Source organism: Sapajus apella, unplaced genomic scaffold (assembly GCF_009761245.1).
Source record: "Sapajus apella isolate SASKATOON/1434 unplaced genomic scaffold, GSC_monkey_1.0 scaffold148, whole genome shotgun sequence".
NCBI lineage: Eukaryota > Metazoa > Chordata > Mammalia > Primates > Cebidae > Sapajus > Sapajus apella.
In genome coordinates this window covers 2,261,786-2,283,803 of record NW_022437088.1, presented here as the reverse complement: position 1 = coordinate 2,283,803, position 22,018 = coordinate 2,261,786, and the positions used below count along the sequence as shown (strand labels likewise).

The following is a 22,018-nucleotide window of genomic DNA, read 5'->3' as shown; positions in this document are numbered from 1 at the left end:
AAGAAAGAAAGAAAGAAAGAAAGAAAGAAAGAAAGAAAGAAAGAAAGGAAGGAAGGAAGGAAGGAAGGAAGGAAGGAAGGAAGGAAGGAGAGAAAGAAAGAAAGAAGAAAGAAAAAGAAAGAAGAAAGAAAAGAAGGAAGGAAGGAGAGAAAGAAAGAAAGAAAGAAAAAGAAGGAAAGAAAGAAGGAAGGAAGGAAAGAAAAAGAAAGAAAGACTTAAATAGGACACACTTTTAAAAGGTGCCAAAAGAAAAAATGAAAAGGAAAAGCAGGCCGGCACACAGACCTGCTTCAAATAATGCATACCTTCAAGTATCTAAGCCAGTGGTTCTCAAAGAGTGGCCCAGGGAAACCTGGGAGACCCCAGGACCCCTTGGGGGGTTCATGAGATCAAAACCAATTCCAGAACAACATTCCCTGAACTGCCCACCACAGGAAGCTGCCCACAAACCGGGACTCCCGGCTCCTCACTTTCCTCGCTGTGCTGACGTTTGCACTGACCACACGAAAACAATGGCAGACGTGAACCTAGGTGTGGCGTCGGACTGCACCGCAGTCATCATGTTCTTCACAGTGTGTTCCTTCCAGAAAAGGGGCTCACTTAAGAATGTTCTCGATGAAGCAGTGAGAATTACTCGTTTTATTAAATCTCAACCTGATTCTCTGAAGGAATACGTTTGTGCGCTCGAGTTGTGAGCTGAACCAACCGCTTTTTTCATGGAATGCCACAAACAAATAACCTAAAACAAATGATAGCCAAACTCTGGATGCTCATATATGGGTATGTGGCATACATTTTCTTGAAAATTAACAAAGTGAGCCTTTCACTTCTAAGAAAACAACTAGAATTTGTTAGCATAATACAATTGAGGCTTTCAGGCAAAAATTCAAATTTTGGAAAATTTGTGTCTGCCACCATGAGTTCGACAGCTTCCCAGTACTTGAAGACTTTACTGATGAGATCAGTGGTGTTATTAACAAATGTGGTTTATTTATATGTGTGTGTGACACATATAAAAATGTATATATATTGAGTAATAAAAGATGTCAGCATTTACATGAAGTACATAACTCGGTTAACCAATATTTTCCAAATGATTAATATAGGAAGTCACAAAGTCATGTCTGGACAAAAGATCCATTAAATTTTAAGACAGACCAATTGATTCCAATGTAACAGAGAACAACGAATTCATTGATACAGCCTCAGACTCCACATTGCAACTATCATTTGAGAAACCACCGCATGTTGGGTTTTGATGTCATATCAAAGAAGAACATCCACAATTATATATTTAAAGGCCATTAATGTATTCATCCCCTTTGCAACTACTTATCTGTGGGAGATTGGATTTTCTTCGAATCTTCAACCAAAGCAACATACAGCAACACCTTGTACGCAGAAGTAGATGTGAGAATCCAGCTGTCTTCTTTGAAGACATACAGTAAATAGGTCTTCAAAAATGTTTAAAAAAATAATAATAACACTCTTCTCACTAGCTTTTAAATAGATATATACTTATTTTTAATTTTTAAAAATGTGGTAATATGTAATGTGTTTATTAATGGTACTTTGGGTGAGTTAATAAATCATTTTTAATTTTTTAAACTTTTAATGTAGCAAATGTTGATGCATATAATCCACAAAAGCTCTTTGGGATACTCAATAACTTCTATGAGTACATATAAAAGTTTCCAGAGAGCAGAAAGATTGAAAACCAGAGGGATCCCACAGCCTGTCCTTATGCATGCAGGCCACAAGGTGGCAGCATGCGCCCTCTGATAACTCCGGAGCCAGCTCTCACTCACTAGGAGTCTCTGAGCAACTTCTTTCTCCATCTCCCCTCCACTTCGTTTCTTACCTTCCTGCTTCTGTGTTGCACATCTTTTTTTTTTTTTTTAACTAACTAGCTTTATCCACCAACAGCTTCTTAATTACAGGAAATAGCAATCTCCTAAGCATAAGTTCTGGCCAAACCGAGCCAGGGATTCATTTCAGTCTGCAAACATTTGTCAGGTGTCACTCATACTCAAAGCTTATCATCCAGGATGGGTACATTGAGAACACTGCTCTGAAGTCGTTGATAATCTAGTGAGGGAGACAGATCCAAAGGTCAGTGATTATAAAGCCTGCTGAGCGTGAAAGCCCTTTATTCTTTACAAAGGGCTGTGGACTTCAAAGGGAATCCTGAGAGTGGAGGATGCCAACAGCCAGATACTGAGACACTCGTCAAGAACCCCTGCAGGGATCTGGAACCTAGGGACATATCAAGGCCAAAAGCCAGGTTCCCAAGAGACCAGGGAGGAGAAAGGACTGAAACAACAGAAGTCAGGGGACAGAAAAGGGAATGACAGCTTTCTCAATTTTGAAGGTGGCATGTCTGAGAAATCAGAAGGATGATGAGCAGAGGCAGCCAAGGTGAGGATGGGGGAAGGATTCCGCCTTGGGGAAGCTTAGGTTGAGGGTCTAGGAAGCCAGATCACTGGAGGGGCCTCACTGTGGATGCTGGAGCAGCCCCACATGGGGGCAGGAATGGGGCTGCCGTCAGCAGGGGGCCTCAGAGAGCTCAGGATGGCCAGTCAGTGGAGGCCTCAAGGATGCCAGGGATGGCCAAATCTTGGTGTGGACTGAGTCCAAACGTGGTAGGACAATGTTCTGAAGCTAACAGTGGGTAACTTCTCTAAGTCATCCTAATGCACTAGAATCTAGAATGAGCACTGGGGAAATGGGGGAGGCCAGGGGACTTGTGGTTAGGAGACCCATATCCAGAGATCTCCATGGAAGAGTACCTGGGACTCCCAGCACGGAGGAAGGGAGGGAGTGGAGGAACAGGCAGGGGCTGTGCACAGCCTGGGAGGGGCTGGGCCTCGGGCATCAGAGTCCCGGCGAGGAGAGGAACCTGACTTCACCTGCAGGTGGAGCAAGTAAGCCAGGAGAGAGTGCCCAGGAGCCATGAGGCTCATGGTAGTCAGGGAGCCCACCAAGAGTCCATCAAAACCTGGAATCTCCACACTGTCTTCCACAATGGTTGAACTAATTTACACTCCCACCAACAGTGTAAAAGTGTTCCTATTTCTCCACATCCTCTCCAGCATCTGTTGTCTCCAGATTTTTTAATGATCGCCATTCTAACTGGCGTGAGATGGTATCTCAATGTAGTTTTGATTTGCATTTCTCTGATGACCAGTGATGATGAGCATTTTTTCATATGTTTGTTGGCCTCACGTATGTCTTCTTTTGTAAAGTGTCTGTTCATATCCTTTGCCCACTTTTGAATGGGCTTGTTAGTTTTTTTCTTGTAAATCTGTTTTAGTTCTTTGTAAACTTTGGATATCAGCCCTTTGTCAGATGGGTAAACTGCAAAAATTTTTTCCCAATCTGTTGGTTGCCGATTCACTCTAATGATTGTTTCTTTTGCTGTGCAGAAGCTGTGGAGTCTCAAGGACATAGAAATAGAAATTCCATTTGACCCAGCAATCCCATTGCTGGGTATATATCCAAAGGATTACAAATCATTCTACTATAAGGACACGTGCACACGAATGTTCATTGCAGCACTGTTTACAATAGCAAAGACCTGGAACCAACCCAAATGCCCATCGACGATAGACTGGATAGGGAAAATGTGGCACATATACACCATGGAATATTATGCAGCCATCAAAAACGATGAGTTAGGGTCCTTTGTAGGGACATGGATGAACCTGGAAACCATCATTCTCAGCAAACTGACAGGAGAGCAGAAGATCAAACACCGCATGTTCTCACTCATAGGCGGGTGTTGAACAATGAGAACAGATGGACACAGGGAGGGGAGCACTACACACTGGGGTCAGTTGTGGGGAAATAGGGGAGGGAGGGTAGGGGGTGGGAAGCTGGGGAGAGATAGCAAGGGGAGAAATGCCAGATGTAGGTGATGGGGAGGAAGGCAGCAAATCACACTGCCACGTGTGTTCCTATGCAACAATTTTGCATGTTCTTCACATGTACCCCAAAACCTAAAATGCAATAAAATAAATAAATGGGAAAAAAAAAAAAAAAACCTGGAATCTGTGCTAGAAATGACCAAAGGGCCAGCTGTCCCAATCTCCTCGTGTAATGGACAGGAAAATGGAGGCCCACACATGGAAAATGACTTCTAAAGAGCACCAGCAAACCTGGGAAAGCTAGGACTGGAACCCAGCTCAGTCCCACTGTGTGCCTGCTGTAACACCCCCATTACAACACGGGAGGGGCAAGCCTCCCTGAGAGGCCACGGCGTGGTGGTGGGGGCTGCAGGAAAGGCAAAGACAGACCCACAGTGGGTCCGGTCCCAGGCATCAGGGAAAGAGCACACTGATTTGATGGTGGCTGCAGGACACTCTGCCTGCTTGTTTGCTTATTTGTGTTTTGTTTGTTTGTTTTGTTTGTTTGATTTTGAGAAGGAGCCTCACCCTGTCCCCCAGGCTGGAGTGCAATGGCGCCATCTCAGCTCACTGCAACGGCGCCATCTCAGCTCACTGCAACCTTCGTTACCCGGGTTCAAGTGATTCTCCTGCCTCCGCCTCCTGAGTAGCTGGGATTACAGGCACACGCCGCCACCAGGCCTGGCTAATTTTTTGTATCTTTAGTAGAGACGGGTTTTCACCATGTTGGCCAGAATGGTCTCGAACTCCTGACCTCATGATCCACCCTCCTCAGCCTCCCGAAGGGCTAGGGTTACAGGCATGAGCCACCACGCCCAGATGCTTGTTTTTTAACCCAGAAAAATGTCCTTTTCTCCCAGTGAAAACCTCAAGTCATTGTACAGAGCCAGGAAAATTGGCCCACCCACTTCACGCCCTAGCAGGAGGCTCTGAATCTCCCTGGAAAATGAGTACCCAGAGGGGACGACCCCCATCCCACCATCCCTCAGTCCAACCTCTGGCCTCGCCTGGCAGTGAGGAGGCAGGTGGGGGTCAAGCACCTACTGATCACACCAGGAACTTTCTGCTTTGCTCACAATCAGAATGACTCAGCCCTGGCCTTACCTGGGCTCAGGCTAGCCTGGAACCTGGGGGCCTGCAGTGGCTTTCTAAGATGGGGGCCCCCTGTTAGCATTGGACCCCCCAAGTGCAGACTCCCATCTGTTTTGAAACCCTGACTGGCTGCTCACTCCTACCCACTGCTGAGCCTCTCTCTCCCCTCCCCTTACCATCCCTAAAGGACTACAGTCAGTGGCTCTGCAGAAAGTCACAGAGCAGAGGGCGACAGACCAATGTTCGTGTCACGTTCACTCACTTCATCATTGATTCATGCACTCCTGCGTTTATTCAATCAACCAGCATTCATCCAGTGCCTTTCGAGCCAGCCCTTGCCCAGTGCTAAGACTCCAGAGGCGAGCAGGCAGCATCGCTGCTCAGAGGAGCCACAGTGGCGTGGAGGACTCAGAAAGTCGACCTGAAGTCCAGAGCTCCGTGGCGAAGCAGAGGTGCCCAGCAGCCGCACGCCAGCAGTCAAGGTTGTTCAGCACACACCCTGCTTCATTGTCATGCTTTCTTCGTTTTTATTTTAAATTCATGGACAAATTGTATTAAACAGGAGTTGTCACATGAAGATTCAGATGTCCTGGGCCTTCAGGAGGTCCAAGAACATCCGACCCACTTTCCCACACGGCAGCCCTGGCCTGAGACTGGCTGTCGCTTCAGGTTAGGAATGTTCTCATTCCCCACAGTCGCCACCACTGCCCGGTGTCCCCAACCCTGAGGACCCACATGAGTGGCCACAAGTTGCCCTACTGCTGCTGTTGTTTTCATGCCCCGCCAGCTTCACCTTAAGTCTGGCTCCTGCAAGGCTGAGTCGGAGATCTTTGGTCCAGGGTGAAAGTGCTTTGACAGAGGCAGCAGAGGGCGCTATGGGAGCACACAGGAAGGGCACCTGGGGCACCGCAGGGACTGCAGAACAGGCTTCGTGGGCACACGCAGCTGCTGGCTGCTGGCTGGGCTTCCTCCATTAGCTTAAACAATGGAAGGCGGACTTGGATAGGGATTGTACCTCATGCATTCCTGAGCTGCGGGCGCACCGTTTATTCATTCCTCGGTGACTCATGCATTCAAGCACTCATTTGTTTATTTATTAACTATTTGCTGTGTGCTTGGCACTGTGCCAGGCCCTGTCCTTAGCCACCAAGAGTTTAAAGTGTGATTTGGAAGACAGGATACAAGATTATGTCTCCCCCGTATATTGCGACTCATTAATCAAGTTCTCCCAGCGTCTAGCATTAGTATCTGCCACTCAGTAGGTGCTCAACAAATACTTGTTGCACAAATGAATAAAAACATTATTAGTAACAATAGCTCTTATTTACTGACCCCTTCCCAACTTTCCATGTATTGTCGTCATCCTCAAGATAGGTCCCGTTATTATCCTATTTTATTGATAAGAAAAGTAGGGCACAGAGAAGTTAAGTAAATCGCCTAAGGTCACACAGCCAGTCTGAACTCCATGTATGTCTCAGCAGTGCAAGGCAGGCCACACTCAGGGCCAATGCTTAGCACGCACAAAGACTGCATCAGGCTATCAGAGGACAAAGCAGTCAAGAGGGGCCGGGGCAATAAAGGAAGGCTCCACGGAGACAGAGCAAAAGGACCAGTGGAGGCAGAAGAAGAGAACCATCTTTCCTGATGCGGGGGGCAGCAATCAAGAGGGAGGCCCAGGGCGGGTCCTCCATACTGCCTTCCAAGGGTGAGGGGAAAGGATGCCGGCAAGGACATCAGCAAGGATTATTCAGCAAATCCAAGGGTGTCCCTGGTGCCAAGCCCTGGGCTGTGTGCCTAGGAGAACACGAACATGAATGAGAATCTACCTTTGAGGATCTACAGCCAATTGTTGGACAGAGGCAAAATATGTAAACAATTTTACTCCAGGAAAGCAAGTGTTGAGAGCCAGACGTGGTAAGAGAATCATTGTCAGGAAAACAGAGACTGTTTCCAAATGGGAAGCACGGAGCAATCTCCTTGGAAGAGAGCACATTGGAACTGAGCCATGGGGGTGGGCAGAATATCACTGTGGAGTGGGGGAAGGGCACTCCTGCGGTGGCAAGGTGGGAGGTGGGAGGTGGGCCCTGCGTGCCCACAGTGGGCAGGGAAGTAGTGAAGGGGAAGCTGGCCAGACAGGCAGGGCCACTCCCAGAGGGCTCTGCGTGCAGGGCTAAGCCATAGGCAATGGGGAGCCACTGGAGGTTTGCAGCAGGGGAAGGACATGTCTTGCCCACCAAGAGGCTACAGAAAAACAGCTGTCTCCCAAGTTATCAGTTCCTGAAACCCTTGCTGGGAGCAAGGATTTAGGACAATGATGCTGAGAGATGCTAGAAACATATTCTCCCTGAGGCTCTCTCACTCATACTGCAAAAGGGAGGTGTCATCAAAATCACCCTTAACCAGGAACCAGAACAGCTGGGTCCAGGTCCTGCCAAGTCAGCAACCAGCTATGTGACCTTGCTCAGGTCCATCTCTGGGTGTCAGTTTTCTCATCTACAATGCAAGAGAGTTGCCCACCTCTGAGGACCCTTCTAACCCCAACTCCCACATTATGAATCTAAGAATCCCACAGCAACCCCTCACCCTCCTAAGTACCACAGAGCCAGGCAAGCATGGGGGAGGGCTCGGGTCATCTTTGCTACACTAAAAGGAAGGGGCAGAGTGCCCACGGGGGGGGTCGAGAGGGTCAGGCCCCCATAGGTCCTCAGTCCACTGCAACCTCAAGGCGGACGGGGTGCTGAGGGGTGCCAGAGAAGCAGCAGGCTCACTCAGGGAGAACAGGGGATTAGGATAGAAGGGAAATGAACTAAACAACCAGCTTCCTCCAAAACCAGCTCCAGGCCAGGGCTGGGAATTTCACAAAAAGGCAAAAGGCGCTCTGTGAACACTTCCTGCTCCGCCCCAGCCCCCTTCCTGGCAGCGTTGCCACATGGCTCACCTGTGAGGCAATCTTCCGGAGACAGGGCCAGAGGGCCAAGCACCCCAGCCAGGAGCTGCTATAAATGCGGAGCCTGCCCAGCTCTGGTAAACGCTCTGTGTGGCTCCTTGGCTTTGGTAAGTGAGCTGCCAGCTTCCCCAGGCAGGAGCCTGCCTGCCAATTCCTTCTTTCCTTCCCTGACCCAACTTCCTTCCAAATCCTCCTCCTGGAAGCCCTCCTTGGTTGGCCCTGCCCACTTTAAAGCTTCTTTCACATTTTCTCAGGTCGTGTTCCGCTGGGGTCTCCTGCCCTCAAATGCTTTGCTTTTGGCACTCTCTAGATACTCTAAAAATCATTTTGTACGTGTGTGTAACAGGCGATCTCCCAGTTAAGTTGCAGTCTGTGCTTTCTTTTTATTTTGCGCTTCCCCCACTGTTTCTGTGAGTGCTTAGTAGGAAGTGCCAAAGCAGCTGGACAGCCTTTTCTTCTAAGCGCCCCAACTCTTGCTTCTCCATCATGCAGGCAGAGTGCAAGACAGCTTTCGAAATGTCTCAGCTGGAATGCAGCATAGATACCATCATCGACACCTTCCACCACTATTCTGTGAGGCTGGGGCACCCAGACACCCTGAACCAGAGGGAATTCAAACAGCTGGTGCAAAAAGAGCTGCAAAACTTTCTCAAGGTAGGGCTGGACTCTGGCAGGTCTGAGCCAGCCTCACGGCAGTTTGGGTTGACAAGGGAAGATGGGGGTGTGGTCTACAGCAATCAAGGGGAAGATCTGAGCTCCTTGAACTCAGCCCCCAGACTTAGCAGGTGTCCTAATACACAGGGCAGGTGCTCCCCGTTACACAGGACGACAGGGTCAAGAAACCGCTCAGTTGAACACCTGCTGTGTGGGGTCCTGTTCTATATTCCGGTGGAGGGGACACACTATAAAGCTGTTGACCAGTAAAGAGCACAGATAAAGCCAAATGCCGATAAGTGCCTGGAGGAAAATGAGATACAGTGCTGCGGGCAATGCGGGCTGGGTGGGAGGGAGGTGGCCTGTTAGGGTGCATGAGAAAGGCTACTTTGAGGAGGTGACATTTGAGCTGAGCCCTTAATGTTGGCAAGGGAAACCCCTGAGGACGACCCTTGGCACAGAGCTGAGGAGACCCTAAGCCTCAGGCGGGAACTTGGGGTGGAAGATTTGGAAGGCTTTTCTAGTCCTGAGGGTCTGCGGTGGAAAGCGAATGAGTAAACAGCACGTGGAGAGAGAGCACCTGGCACAGCACTCAGGGAACTGGGAGGGTTTTCCCCTGCTCCAAAAACGATGAGGCGGTTCTAAGGAAAAGGCTGAGCACTTCCAACAGGATTTTTGTTTCCAAATTTGGGGAAAGTGGGGAAACAGAGGCCTGCATTTAAAAGGGTGGAACAGATGGGTCTCAGTCTCAGTTCCATTCCCCGAGCCAGACATCCTGGTGTAGGTCCCCAGCCCTCCCAGGGCCCCTCCCTCCACCTTGGTAAGTTGGAGAATTGCAGCCTTCCCTGGTATTAGGGACCCTGACAGTTCCCCATAGGTGGGGGCCTCTGGCAGGCAGGATGCTGGGTGGGGTAGACATAAGAGTGCCCAGTGAAGAGGCTGCATGGCCAAGCTCCCCTCCGTGTGACCCCCTATGCCCGCTCCACCCCACACCTGACTTCCCCCTCCAGAAGCAAAGTGATGCTGTGGGAAAAGAAGCAGAGCCTCATGGAAGGGCTGCACAGGAGAGTGCTCGCATTGGCTGGCTGCCCCACAGGCCCTGGGAGGGGACTTAGTGAGGTGACCCAGCCAGAGGGTGGCAGAGCAGGAACCAGCCCGTGCTCTCTCGTGCCCTGTCTTCCACTTCCCCCGATGTCTCTCCTTCTGTACTTTACCACAGCCTTGAAGGTCAACGGAGCACATACTCTGCTCCCTCTCCCTCCATCTCCCCTGCCCACACCTAGTTTTTCTAGGTGCTTCCCCCCGCTGTGTTGCTTGAAATGAGTTTCACTAATTGGTAACCTCCAGAGGGAAGGGAAGGAAGAACAGGGGAGGGATGGGAGTGGAACTGGCCTCTTAAGTCAGATCTGAATTTGCATGCCCTGAGCAGTCAAGCTGGGAAAACTAATGGCCCTCTCTAGGACCGGTTTCAAGTCTTCCTCCAGGAAGCTATCACTCCTAGCTGTTAAAGTTGTTATGAGGACCAAATGAGGTGACATTTCCAGGCTTACTCATGCCATGACCCGGGCAAGTCCCTGGAACTCAGCTTCCTCTTCTACAAATAGAAAACCAGGCTGGGTACGGTGGCTCATGCCTGTAATCCTAGCACTTTGGGAGGCCAAGGCAGGTGGATCACGAGGTCAGGAGATCGAGACCATCCCAGTCATCATGATTGAAACCCCATCTCTACTAAAAATACAAAAATTAGCTGGGTGTGGTGGCGCACACCTGTAGTCCCAGCTACTTGGAGGCTGAGGCAGGGGAATGCTTGAACCCGGGAGGCGGAGGTTGCGGTGAGCCAAGATCATGCCATTGCACTCCAGCCTGGGCAACAAGAGTGGAACTCTGTCTAAAAAAAAAGCAAGAAAAGAAAACCAGCACCCAAGTCGCAGGCCCATGCAGGGAATAAACTGGAGGGTGTTTGGTGCATGCTCAGCATCCGCGCCATTGTGGGCACTCAGCCCACGGTCATTCTTAATTTTTGAATTGAGCCCCAGGGCGAGGCTTCCCTGTATATTTGCCAGCTGGTCATTTGCTGTGGCTCTGGTCTCCCCACCCCTGGCCACACCCAGCGCTCACAACACTCTCTCCCCACCCACAGAAGGAGAAGAGGAATGAACAGGACATAAACCACATCCTGGAGGACCTGGACACAAACGCAGACAAGCAGCTGACCTTCGAGGAGTTCATCATGCTCATGGCAAGACTAACCTGGGCCTCCCACGAGCATATGCACAAGGATGACCACGGTCCCGGCCACCACCATGGGCCAGGCCTCGGCGGGGCACAAGGCCAAGGCCAAGGCCACTGCCACAGCCATGGCCACGGCCACGGCCATGGCCACAGCCACTAACCAGGAGGCCAGGCCACCCTGCCACTGCCCAACCTAGGCTCCGGGGTCTGTTATGCCAAACTATCTTGGCTGTGAGGCTAGCGGCTAAGGGCAAATAAAGTCTTCCTCCAAGTCAGTGCTCTGCGTGCTTCTTCCATGTCCTCTCCAACCCTTCCTTCCTAGGGCTCTGGGCATTCAATGGCCCTGTCCTTACCTGTGGCTCAGCCCCCTCATTCAGTAAAACAAAATGAGAAGCAGCAAAACGTGGGTCTGTGCTGAGCCCATGGGCTCACCTCCCTGAGCATGTCCTCACCTCTGACTTCAGGCCCCACTGCTCAGATCCCAGACACCCTGCCCCATCTCAGACACCTCGTCCAGCCTGTCAAATGGCCCTTGTCACTGTACACTCTAGGAAGCAAAAGGGCATATCCCTACCCCTTGATATGCCAGTTACCTCCCCAGCCAGCCAACCCTGTCTTCACCCATTGCAGTCTACACAGCCCTGGGTCTCCTAAGAGAATTCTGTTCTTCTCAAAGTGTTCCAGAAATGGATGGACCCAGACAGTGCCACGTCGGGGGAGGAATGCTAGCACTCAGGTAGTGGGAACAAGGACAGATCTGGTGTGTTTACCCTCAGACTCTTCCTGGATCCAAGAGAGCAACTGTGTCTCTCTTAACAGAGCTGCCACCCTAACTGACAGGGTGCTCACACAAGTGGGAATCTGGGAGCTTAGCCCTATGCTCACCCTGGTCTCAACAGGATGACAGGGTGAAGAAATGAGCTTCAATCCTGGCTCTGCAGCTAGAAGACTCAGTGCCTACCGTAATGAGTCTGTGCTTTGGGTCTGGAGAGCCTGGGGATCTGAAGACGCTGATTTGAAGCTTTGAGGGCCAGCTGTCCTTTCTGGGGGGTAGCCGAGAGCTGGAGCCAGCACAGGTATCTGCTTCTCTCTGCGAATCTTACTACCAGGACTGGCCCTAGCTGTCCAGGGCTGCTGCTGCTGCTGCTCTTCTTCACGCTGCCCCAGACCAAGCACTCACTTCAGGGACTCTTCTGCTATCTTCCTGCGCTTTGGCTCTAAAGTCCCTTTCCTAGGCCATAACCAGTCGGGGTGGGCCTTCCAAAATCCAGAGTCCAGATCAAGGTCCCCTGACCCCTGTCCCACAGCAGAAAGAAGATTCACAGAATTAGGATCTGGGGGAGCTGGAAAATGACCAGCGGTCATCTGCTTTCCCTTTTCATAAGTGAAAAGAACCAAGGTGTAACATGGGAGAGAGACTAGTCCAAAGTCACACAAGTGACAGAGTTGTTTGAAATAGTTCAGTATGAAAAGTAGCTTGAGTCACATCTGCTCCGCAGGCTGCACCTCCCCAGCTCCTTCCCCAGGGCAGAGCAGGAAGGTACAGAGCTGCCAGGGGTGAATTTCAGCCCTCCCCTCACAGCCTGGCTGTGGTTGTGCCCCCAACCTGCCTGTCGCAGATTCCTGCTCTAAGACCCTCGGGGCTCTGCTCTGGGTGCAGGCTTTTAAGGGCTCCCGATCAAGGGTATGAGGATGTTTCCAGGAACTGTCTCTGGCTGAGAGCTTAGGCATCAGAGTCTAGAAGCCCTCACCAGTCCCTTCTGTGTCTGACATGAGGAACTGACAGCTGGGGACGCTCATCTTCTGACAGCCTTCTGCTCCCATGCTCACATCCAGAGGAGTCACTGTCTTCATCCCCTTCTGAACACAGCTTGGTACTGGTGAGAGAGAAGCATCCTGGGGATTGGAGGGCCTGAGACCAGATGCTTCCAGTAGGGGTGTAAGTGCTCCTCCTAGGACCACTGCCCACCATTACTTATCACAATGTGCCTACATATGTTTATGACTCTGCCTATCCCTCTAAGCTGATAAGCCCAAGAGAGAAATATCCATGGAATCCGTCTTTTTTCTGCTTTATTCCCAGCACCTAGAGTAGTGGCTGCTACATAGAAGGTTCTCAACAAATATTGCCTGTATAATGTTCTAAAATTTCTCACGTGTTCCATACTCTCTTCTCAAGGGATGGTATCAGAAAAAAAAAAAAAAGGCAAGAGGAGATCAAAACTTGCAAATGGAAGGCTTCTGCATTAGCTTTATAGAATCTCAAACCTAAAGGTAAGGAGAAGCAAGTTGAGGTAATCTGAGGGCGCCTCCACCCCTCTGTTCAATCAGACCAATTCGATGTGAAGAAAGATATTTGTCTTGAAAAAAACGTGAAAACTATTGATTTAATCCAATCTGTCCCACCTGCACCCTAGAGTGATTCTCGCCAACATCCCTGCCAAGTGGTTGAACCAACCTTGCCTGAATTCCTCCAGGAAAGGAGAGTATCCTGCTTTGGGAGTGACACTTGGAATGTCCCTCATTACACTGAGACAAAATCCATTTCCTCATGCCCACCCAGCATTAGTCCTATTTTTCCTCCTTTGAGGACACAGAATAAATCTAACCCCTTATCATCTGTCCTCCCATCCACGTGTCCATTCTGCCACTTCTTCAAAACACCCTACCTAAATTACATCCATGCTTTCTCCAGCCTCTTCACCTTTGCACCAGAAACACTGTGCTCCATCCTGGTGTTTCTTATAAGTCTTAGGGTCCATCAAGCCTCAGAGCCAGTGCTACTGCCTCCTCGCCATCCACCCTTCTCAAGAATATAAGGGCTTCCTCCTCCAGGCCCACAGAACTCTCTGATAATTCCACCATTGCACTTCATATACTGAGCTGTAACCTCTCATTTGCCAAGACTATGAGTCCCCGAAAGAGGGACTATGGCCAATTTTCCCCACATTCCAGATCCCAGCATGGACCAAGCTCTCAGTGAGCATTTGTGGATGAACAAGTGAAGATAGGATGGTTCTAGAGCAGAACTGGGCTCTTTGCTTGAATGTGGGTGTGAGGTGGGGTGGCTCTCAGGAACTGGGGTTGGGGGATGCCAGCTGTCTGGAGACCTAAGGCTGGCAGAGAGCAGAGCAGCTGAGCAGCAGGATGATTTGAGACCTCCTCAGGTACCAAGGGTTCTTCCATTTGCCTTGTCACTAGTAATTCAGTCTGCATGTAGGTGATTGTTTCAGACCCTGGGGGAAGATCTGACAGGAAGCTACTTTCACCCTATGAAATTTTCTTTAAACATAGTTGAACAGAGCTCATCAAGGTAACTTAACCTCTTCCTTCTCATTAGCCTATTTAATTTCAAAAAAAAAAAAATCTGGTTTGGTTGAGTAGAGTGCAGTGGGCTTCTTTGCTCAGATAGAGAGAGCAAGCAGGCTGGGGGCAGTGGCTCACACCTGTAATCCCAAGACTTTGAGAGGCCAAGGTGGATGGATCACGAGGTCAGGGGATGGAGACCATCCCAACCAACATGGTGAAACCCCGTCTCTACTAAAAATACAAAAATTAGCTGGGCATGGTGGTGTGTGCCTGTAATCCCAGATACTCAGGAGGCTGAGGCAGAAGAATTGCTTGAACCAGGGAGTTGGAGGTTGCAGTGAGCCGAGATTGTACCACTGCACTCCAGCCTGGTAACAGAGAGAGATTCCGTCTCAAAAAAGAAAAAAAAAAAGAGAGAGAGAGAGCAAGAATTCCATGTCAAGATTAAGATTCCCAATCCAAGTGAGAATCAGTAGCTATTTCTGTGATTAATGAGTCTTTTGGGGAAACATGACCTTTGAGGACTTTCCCAGCATTGTGGTGACTAAAGAACCAAAGACAACCTGTCATCAGATTGTCAACAATTGCTGCAGCAATGAGTTTTCCTCCAGTCTGGGGTTAGCAGTGGAACCTGAAGTGCTGGATGCCTTTCTGGGAGGGATGAGGAATGATCAGTAGTGGTTTCAGCTGCTGAACCCTGTCCAGATACTTGACAGTGTTCTGAATGTGGTCCAGGGCCTGGGTGGTGGTGGTGTGGCTCCAGAACTTGGGGGAGAAATGAATTCACTTGTCTATTCACTTGTGTGTCCCCTCATTCACTCAACAGACATTAGCTGCAGACTTACTGTGTGTCAGGCACAGTATCATGCTCTAAGGGGCCTTCATGATAAATAAGGCTTGTCCACGTTGTCAAGGAGCTCTCAAGCCTGCGGGGAGACAAGACAGCTCCTCCAGTGATTCTGATGTGGGCAATGAGAGGCCAGGAAGGTGTAAAGTTCGGTGGGACTTTGAGGTGGGAAGGATGCCCTTCCCTGGAGCCATCTCCATGGAGGGACGAGTATCAGTGTGACATCAAGGCTGGCACCTGTAGTCATCCCAGGATAAACATGAAGGTGCTTCGGGGGGGCCACATGTGCAAAGGCCCAAAATGGGCAGGTGTGGGGTTTGAGTGGGAATGAGGAGCACTGGGGGCGTGACGGGGACAGGTGAGAGACACAGCGGAGAACAGGGTAGGTACCAGGCCAAGGAGCTCACGCTCCATCCAGCAGAATGGGGGCAGAGCCCTGAAGGCTTCAGGGAGGGCAATGATGTAATCACATTTGCATTTCATAGAAGTTTCCCTATCTGTGTTTTATGGGATGGATTTGGGATAGGAGTGAGATCCCAGGCACACGGCCTGTGGGGAGTCTACCTCAATAGAACAGGTGAGCACTTAGGAGAGCCCAAGGGTGCTTCTCAGAAACAGTGAAGTTAGTTAGAGCCTCAAACTGCCCTAAGCTTTACCTTAGTTAGGCAAGGTGTGACTGCAACATGATAAAAACATTATTTCATGCTGTTTGCCAAGACCCTTCCAGGAAGGAAGATCTCAGCTTTCACCAGCCCAGTGAGGCAAGCTTACACAACCCTGATGCAGCCCTGCTCTGAAGCAAGCTCATAATCCAACCCCAACACGCTGCCCTCTTCCAGCAGTTGCTTAAAATGTATGTTTTAGAAAGCCTCCTGTCATGGATTTTGACACTCCAATTACCAAAGTGACAGCAGGCCTGAAACAACTGGTTACTCAAGTCCTGTTGCCTCTCGGGGCTCTGGCCTGATACCAATTTTCTCTCCCAAGATGACAATCAGTCCCTGGATGATTGGACCCCCACTCCCTGTCTTCAGAGAGCCACCCCAGACACAGGAGACAGGGAAGGGGAGCCCCCGTGGGAGCGCCAGCTGGCCTCCTTCCCGAGTGTCCACATAATGCACAGTCCTAACTAAACGCAGAGCACTGCCATTGGTGCCAGGTCCAAACAGCTACATCTAGGTCTTCCTTTTCTCCGTGAGTTCTCCCACTCTTGCCCGCATACCCAAAATTGCTGCAGGCAGACTGTATGGTGAGGAAGAGGTTTGTTGCAAAGACTGAGGTGAAGAGGGAAGAGGAGGGTGGCCCCTGGGGTGTGCAGCAGGGGCAGCTGGGTTCCAGCATGCAGGCTGCGCCTGCAGCAGACCCCGCCTTGGCTTGGAGTCTGTTCCTCCCTCCTCTCCTCTGCCTCTCCCCCAACATTTTCCCTCTTGACTTTCCCCCTCTCTTCCTCTCTCTACCTTTTCTACATCTTCTGTCCAAGATTTTTCTCCCTTGCTGCCTTCTGCCCTCCTGTTCTCTGTGGTAAGATGCAGTTCTATGTGGCTGGGTGCTTACAGGGAGGGGAATCCCTTTGTGAAGGAACTGGGGGTCGCATCTAACCAGGAATGGCTCCTTCAAAACATACGATGTCCCACTTTCCAGTCTACTCCTAATAACAAAAGGAGACAATCACAGGGACAGTTGGAGAAGGTCTTGGGAAATTGAATCTGGAAAGGTAAGCAAGGAGGCCATGACAACTGCCTTCATATATCGCCGAGGTCCAGAGAGAGGAGCGCACCCCGGGCAAGGCCTCCAAAACCCACTGTGGCATGGCTCATTTGCTGCCAGGCCCTCCCCCTCTCCCAGCACTGCCACAAGCATCACCCTCGAATTCTGCTCAGGGTGTTCATTCCCTCCGGTAGAAAACAGCTCCATGCAAAGAAACCAACACTCATCAGTTACTCATCCAGTCTGCAAATCCTCATTGAGTAGCAGCTAAATGCAGAGCACTGTTATAGATGCCGGGTCAACAAAACTGCATCTAGGGGAGAGTCAGACAAGAGGCAAGTCAAGAAATAGGTAGCCCAGATCATTTCAGACGGTGATGAGTTCCGCAGAGAAAATAAAAGACACACGTTAGCCGGACCGCTCTGTGAACCGGCAGCGGGGCAAGGAAGCAACACTGGAAATGAGGCCTGGATGACGAGAAGCCATCTCCACAAAGGTTTCACCCCAAACACATCGGGGAGCCTTTGGAGGAGTTTAATCAGGCAGGTGATGTGATATGGTGTGTCTGGAGAAGATCATTCGGGTGGCTGTGTGGAAGGTAGACTGGGAAACCCCAGAGTAGAAACATGAGGACCGGTTAGGAGGCTGCTGAGCCTGGTTTTATATCAAATATTGTTCTAGATTTCCTGCCCTCACGGAGCCCTCAGTCCAGTGGGGGCACAAGTACCAAAGAGATCTTTTCTGTACAATGCAATGTTGTGGGCAAAAGACAAGCAGAGGCAGATGAGAAGCACAAGATGCCCTGAGAGTAGAGAGGAGGCACTTTTTGCCTGTGTTCTTGGCTCAGGGTGGGGCAGGGGTAGGGGAAGGAGGGAGAAGGAAAGCCTGCTTGGACTAATGCCCAAGCTGAGTTTTGAAAGGGCAAGAGTTGCACTTCCATGTGCCCAGTGCTGTGTTAGGCAATGAGAGAAATCAGAGAAACACAGCACGTAGGGGCCCTTGCCCTCCAGATTTTTAGTTTGCTTTATCTTAACTTGAAAGGCTTCCTTTTTTGGCCTAGTCAAAATGATGGAACCTTGTCATTCTCACATCAGGGGCTTCTGATGGCCATTTTGTTGAGCCCAGATCCTTCCCCTGAGGTCCAAGGGCCTGAGGCACAGGCTGGCATGGCTTGGCTTGTGGTGCACCGGAAGCCTGCCCAAAATGTCCTCCTGAGGGCAAAGCATGGCACGTATAACACCTAAAAGAATAGCACTGATGTCCTTTATCACTCAGTAATGCCTTTGCCCAGACGGCTCTGTTATACTCATCATTCCAGCAGGAGCCTGAGAGCAGAAGAGGGAGATCAGCCCCAAATCGGAAGGGACCTAAATTCTACTCTCCATGGAAACACGTGAAGAAGATATGAACAGGTGAGCTCCCTGGAGGATGTGACAGTTGAGTCAGGCCATAGCGTATAACCAGGTGTTCTAGAGTCAGAGAAGGGCCCAGATAGCCTAGTGCCTGCAGTAGAGCAGACACAAAAAGAAGTCTGTAATGAAGGGAAGAAAAGGCGTTTCAGACAAAGAGAACAAGAGGACTTCAGGAGCAAAACCCAAGAAGCTTGAACGCCATGGACAAACTGGAGACTGCCCTGGCGTGGCTGGAGAACAGGGCTTCTGGGCGTGGACAGAGGGTGGCAGTGAGACATGGCCTCCAGAAACAGCAGGGCCAATCTCGGCTCTGTGATCTAACAGCGCTTGTGTTCATTTGCTTGTTCAATGACACCAACCATAGTCACAGGGTCTAGTCTCTTTGTCTTCATGAAGGGAGTGGAGATCACTTGTGCAAACAGCACATTTTAATGGATGAAGAAACTGAGGCTCAGAGAAGGGAAGCCACTCGCCCAAACTCACAGAGCCAAGCAGTTGAGCTGAGAGTCTAACCAAGCTCATCTGATTCCAAGTCAAGGCCCTAGTCATTGCCCTTAGGTGCCACTGACTGATGGATTTTGACCAAGGTCAGCAGCCCTTAAAATTTTCCTAGCCGTGATGTAAGTTCTATTTGTGGTTCAGTGGGCTATTTTGAAGCTGGTAAATGTACCCACAACAGGAAATATGCTGAGCTTTTGTTCTCGTCAGTTAGTTGTTGGTTTTTTTTTAAGGATTCTAATACTGCTGCATTTATCAGAAGTGGTCCCAAACCAAGGTAAGTGCATCAAGGGAGGGACCCAGTTTGCAGAACAGCTTCATCTAGTTCAAAGGCCTTTAGAGAAATATATTTCTATGTTGGGATTCTCTCAGGGTGGTGGCAGAAACATTAAGGCAGATATATTAGGGAAATATTAGGGAAAATTTAAGGGGATAGTTTTAAACCTTTTGGAATGCCAAAAGGTTTTCATAACTTGTAATAATGGAACAGACTGAAGGTGGCTGGTTCTTACCTTAGAGCATTAAGTCACAGGGTAAATATTAGGGACAACCGAAGCTTCCCCAGTTAAGTCTGTTTACCCCGCATTCTTTTGTCTCTATACTAACTAGTTTGCTTACCCATTAACCTTTGAGCTGATGGGCCTCTCGGGGAGGTAACCAGGGAGATTACCCCTTAATGGTGTTTGCTCTGGGCCTCAGCACCTGAGATTTAACCATAACCAACCATGTCAATTATCCATGAGTGTGTTTACTCAAAGCATTTGTTATTAAATCTATGCTGAATAAAAGCAAGGAAGGATAACTAGTAGGTGTTGTGTAGCTGCGATCGCTTTCTCTGTGAGCAGCTCATCACCCTCTAGCCCACTGGTGCACTGGAACTTTGTAAGTGTATTTGTTCATCCATCACTGAGCCAGGGTCTGCAGGACAGATCCCCACAGGGTAGTGACCCCAACATGACCAACGTCACATTGCATAACTTCCCTTGGTTCCTTATCTTACACTGGTCAATTTTAAGTAACCAAGCCACTGCTAAACATAAACCTCAATCTTTGCTTTGGTTTAAAATAATCTATTCCTATTGTGCTGTGGCGGAGGGTAGATCAGCTACAGCTGTTATCTCCTGTCTAAATTATTATCTTACTGTTATGCTAATGTTTGTTGAGTGCTCACTCTGCATTGGATGCTGTACCACGTGCTTTCCGTGTGCTACGAGATGATCTAATCCTCTCACTAACTTTGAGAGAGGGGTGATATGTTTATCTCCATTTTACTGATGGGGAAATTGAGGTTTAAAGATTCTAAGTAACTTGTTCAAGATCTCACAATTAGTAAGTGGCAATGCTAGGATTTGAACACAGAAGCATAACTTCTGGCCTCACATTCTCGACTGAGGGACATCCTCCTTCCTACCCCCTCACTAAGTGATGTTCTCCTTCTAGACCCTACACAAAGTTCCCCTCTATCCAACTGAAGTATCTCAGAGCACTAACACCGGGTGACACCTGAGTATTCGCCTAGTCTAAAACTTTCCATAATAAATTTTTTAAATTCCTTTGAATTCTTCAAAAATAAAGAAAGCAAAGACCCAGAAAGGCAAAGTGATTTGCCCAAGGTCAAGCAGTGAGGGCTTTCCCCAAATGTTCCCACATTCTCATCCACATTTGGTGATGGAGGCCTTCCAGGCTTGGGCAATTCCAGGACTCCCTTCCCTGCGTCCCACACTCCTTCCTCTTCTGCCAACCCTACTTCACTCCCATCTTCAGCCTCTCCCTTCAACCCCATCCACAGGCTCCTACTTTCTCATGCACTTTCCACGGTTCCTTCCTGCCTTAGCTTTTCTCAACGCAGACCCACATCTCACGGATGCAGATGCAGTTCTTTCCTCTGATGGCAGGTGGTGGTCAGCAAACCTCCACCCCAGGCCTGTGTGATCAGGACTCAGCATTTCTCACTTGTCCTGAATCCCTGCTTCCCATACACTGTCTCTGCATGGCTTTGTGGTAAATAAGACAAAAGCCAAACGCACCCTCCCTGCAGTAAAAGGCTCCCCTTCCCACTTTTCCCCACATCTGTCATGCCTGACCTCCAGCAGGGTATCTAATCTTTCTAAAATTATTTCTTGAATTCTGCTGCCTGGCCTGCCCCCGCTACTGAAGAAGATCCAGAGGGAGCAGCCATGGAAGGGTCTACCGGAGCCCAAGGCTGTGCCCCTGCTGCTGCTTCTGTGTGTATCTTGACAGTCCCACTAAACAGGGCCTGTGGCTGACTTCTGATTTCATGCTCCCATTAGTGCCAGACCTGACTTAGTGGTTGGTTGGAGGAGTCAGAAGTTGGAGGACAGGAAGATTCCCAGTGACTTCCACTAATCACATTGAATTTCATTTCTTACCAGGACCCATACACCTGTCCCTGAGGCCATGCTTCTTATTTTCCCTGGGCCAGTTACAGAGAGCCAAGCCTACAGACTTATTACTTCCCACACATTTATTCATTTAAGAAATGTTTATCAAACATTGTCATGTGGTCATGCCACTATAACAAAATACCACAGAATGGATAATTTGTAAACAATAAAAATTTATTTCTCACAGTTCTGGAGGCTGGGAAGTCCAAGATCAAAGCACTGGCATGTTCAGGTGCCTGATGAGGGCTGCTCTCAGCTTCCAAGATGGCGCCTTGTTGCTGCTTCCTCTGGAGGGAGGAATGCTGTGTCTTCGTATGGTGGAGGGTTTAGAAGGGGCAAACTTGCCCCCTCAAGCCCTTTCATAAGGCACCAACCCATTCAAAAGGGTGGAGCCCTCATGTCCTAATTACCTCCTAAACCCCAACTTATAATACTTGCATTGAGGATTAAGTTTCAACATGAATCTCACAGGGGACACAAACACTCAATCTATAGCAAACACCCGCCTCTTGCCAGGCACTGCGCTCATGCTAGTGACGCACAGTGATTCAGCACCTGCTTTTTAACAACCAAGTCCACCAGAGAAGATGGATGGTAAACAAATAGTCATGGCCACAGATCCAGAATCACAAAAGAAGACAAGAGCACCAAAGGAGGGCAGCATGATCCCAGGGGAGTGTTGAACACAGAACCTGGCCTGGGCTGGCCTGGAGTGTCTGGCCGGGGAAGTCTTCCCTGACTCTGCTGGGCAGGGCATAATACTCTTCTCCCTGGTCCCTTGCTCCTTGGTCTTCCTGACTCATTTCCAGCCCTTTCCTTCTTTAAGAAAACCAAAGAGAGTGTTCTTTACTATCCCATGCCCACAGATATGCAAATTCTACATCAGTTCCCTCCTTTCAAAGTTCTGCCCCAAATTTTATGACCATGCGTCCACCCTTTCAGGTAGCCTAGCTGGCCCCAGCCCACCCCCAAAGCTGGGTCGCTCTCTATTCTCCCACAACATCCTATGC

General features: G+C 49.5%; 1 protein-coding gene across 2 annotated transcripts; it reads left to right on the top strand.

Annotated features, from left to right (window-relative positions):
* Positions 1 to 7,851: 7,851 nt before the first annotated feature.
* Positions 7,852 to 11,105, top strand: S100A9 (S100 calcium binding protein A9). Of its 2 annotated transcripts, XM_032264948.1 has the most exons (4): positions 7,852 to 8,051; positions 8,437 to 8,598; positions 10,739 to 10,927; positions 10,970 to 11,105. In XM_032264948.1, the coding sequence occupies exons 2-4, from the start codon at positions 8,461 to 8,463 to the stop codon at positions 10,988 to 10,990; spliced, it is 348 nt and encodes a 115-aa protein (XP_032120839.1). In that variant the 5' UTR covers positions 7,852 to 8,051; positions 8,437 to 8,460; the 3' UTR covers positions 10,991 to 11,105. The 2 variants fall into 2 exon arrangements, with proteins under 2 accessions (XP_032120839.1, XP_032120838.1); XM_032264947.1 differs by having other exon boundaries at positions 10,739 to 11,105.
* The last annotated feature ends 10,913 nt before the right edge of the window (positions 11,106 to 22,018 follow it).